The 737-nt window shown below is 32.8% G+C and overlaps 1 protein-coding gene across 1 annotated transcript in view; it reads right to left on the reverse strand.

The window, feature by feature from the left end:
- Nucleotides 1-241: 241 nt before the first annotated feature.
- MELLADRAFT_114138 (uncharacterized protein) overlaps nucleotides 242-737 on the reverse strand; it is a gene marked incomplete at both ends in the record, with an annotated part of 2,545 nt that continues 2,049 nt past the window's right edge. The window contains 2 exons of the mRNA XM_007418955.1: nucleotides 242-376; nucleotides 486-614. Of these exons, the coding sequence (XP_007419017.1) occupies nucleotides 242-376; nucleotides 486-614 (264 nt within the window). The remainder of the gene's footprint in view (nucleotides 377-485; nucleotides 615-737) is intronic.

Consider the following 737-nt stretch of genomic DNA (forward strand, 5'->3'; position numbering starts at 1 on the left):
TGAAATTTGGGCCGTAACCTGGTCTGAAAGGGGTTTCTGCCATGACTTTTACTCCAGTACAGGGGTTTTTGCCCTGTATTTGAATATTTTCTGTAGTTTTGTCTTTGATTTTTGAATTTCGCACCCGGGAATTGTGATTTTTGTTTTTTGATTTTTGCATTGTCACCTTGACACCTCTCGCATTCCGTACTAATTTAATCCTAATAGGAAAAATTTCAACTCGTTCTATTAGAAAAAAGTATCAGAAACCCTCTTTGGTTTTCTTCTCAATTGATGATTTATCAAGTTGACGATTTTCTTTTTGAAATCCGAAATACGTTTTCAAAAAATCAACCGCATCTTGATCAACATACAACCTAAGTGGTACAATCTTAAGCTGTAGATATATATATAATAAAACCTCATTAAGAAACTTTTTCAAATAATTCACTTTCTTTTTTAATTTGGAACTTCGAATTTTTAATAATAGATTCCATTTCACTCACTTTCAAAATCGCTTCTTGTTTTCCATCCTCATCAGGTGAATCCACCAAATCAAACTTCACACGTAACATAGGTGATCCAGTCGACCTTAGATTCCCTCCATCATTAGGTCTAAGTTCAGTCAAGAATTTCTTCCAAGTTCATGTTTTAATATTATCTAGAATCGAAACTTGATTGACTTTGATTTTCATGTTCATTAAAGATTCACCGAATCTTTCACAAATGGATATTTGCTTGGATCATAAACTCGAAAA

Source organism: Melampsora larici-populina (genome assembly GCF_000204055.1).
Source record: "Melampsora larici-populina 98AG31 unplaced genomic scaffold MELLAscaffold_115, whole genome shotgun sequence".
Lineage (NCBI taxonomy): Eukaryota > Fungi > Basidiomycota > Pucciniomycetes > Pucciniales > Melampsoraceae > Melampsora > Melampsora laricis-populina.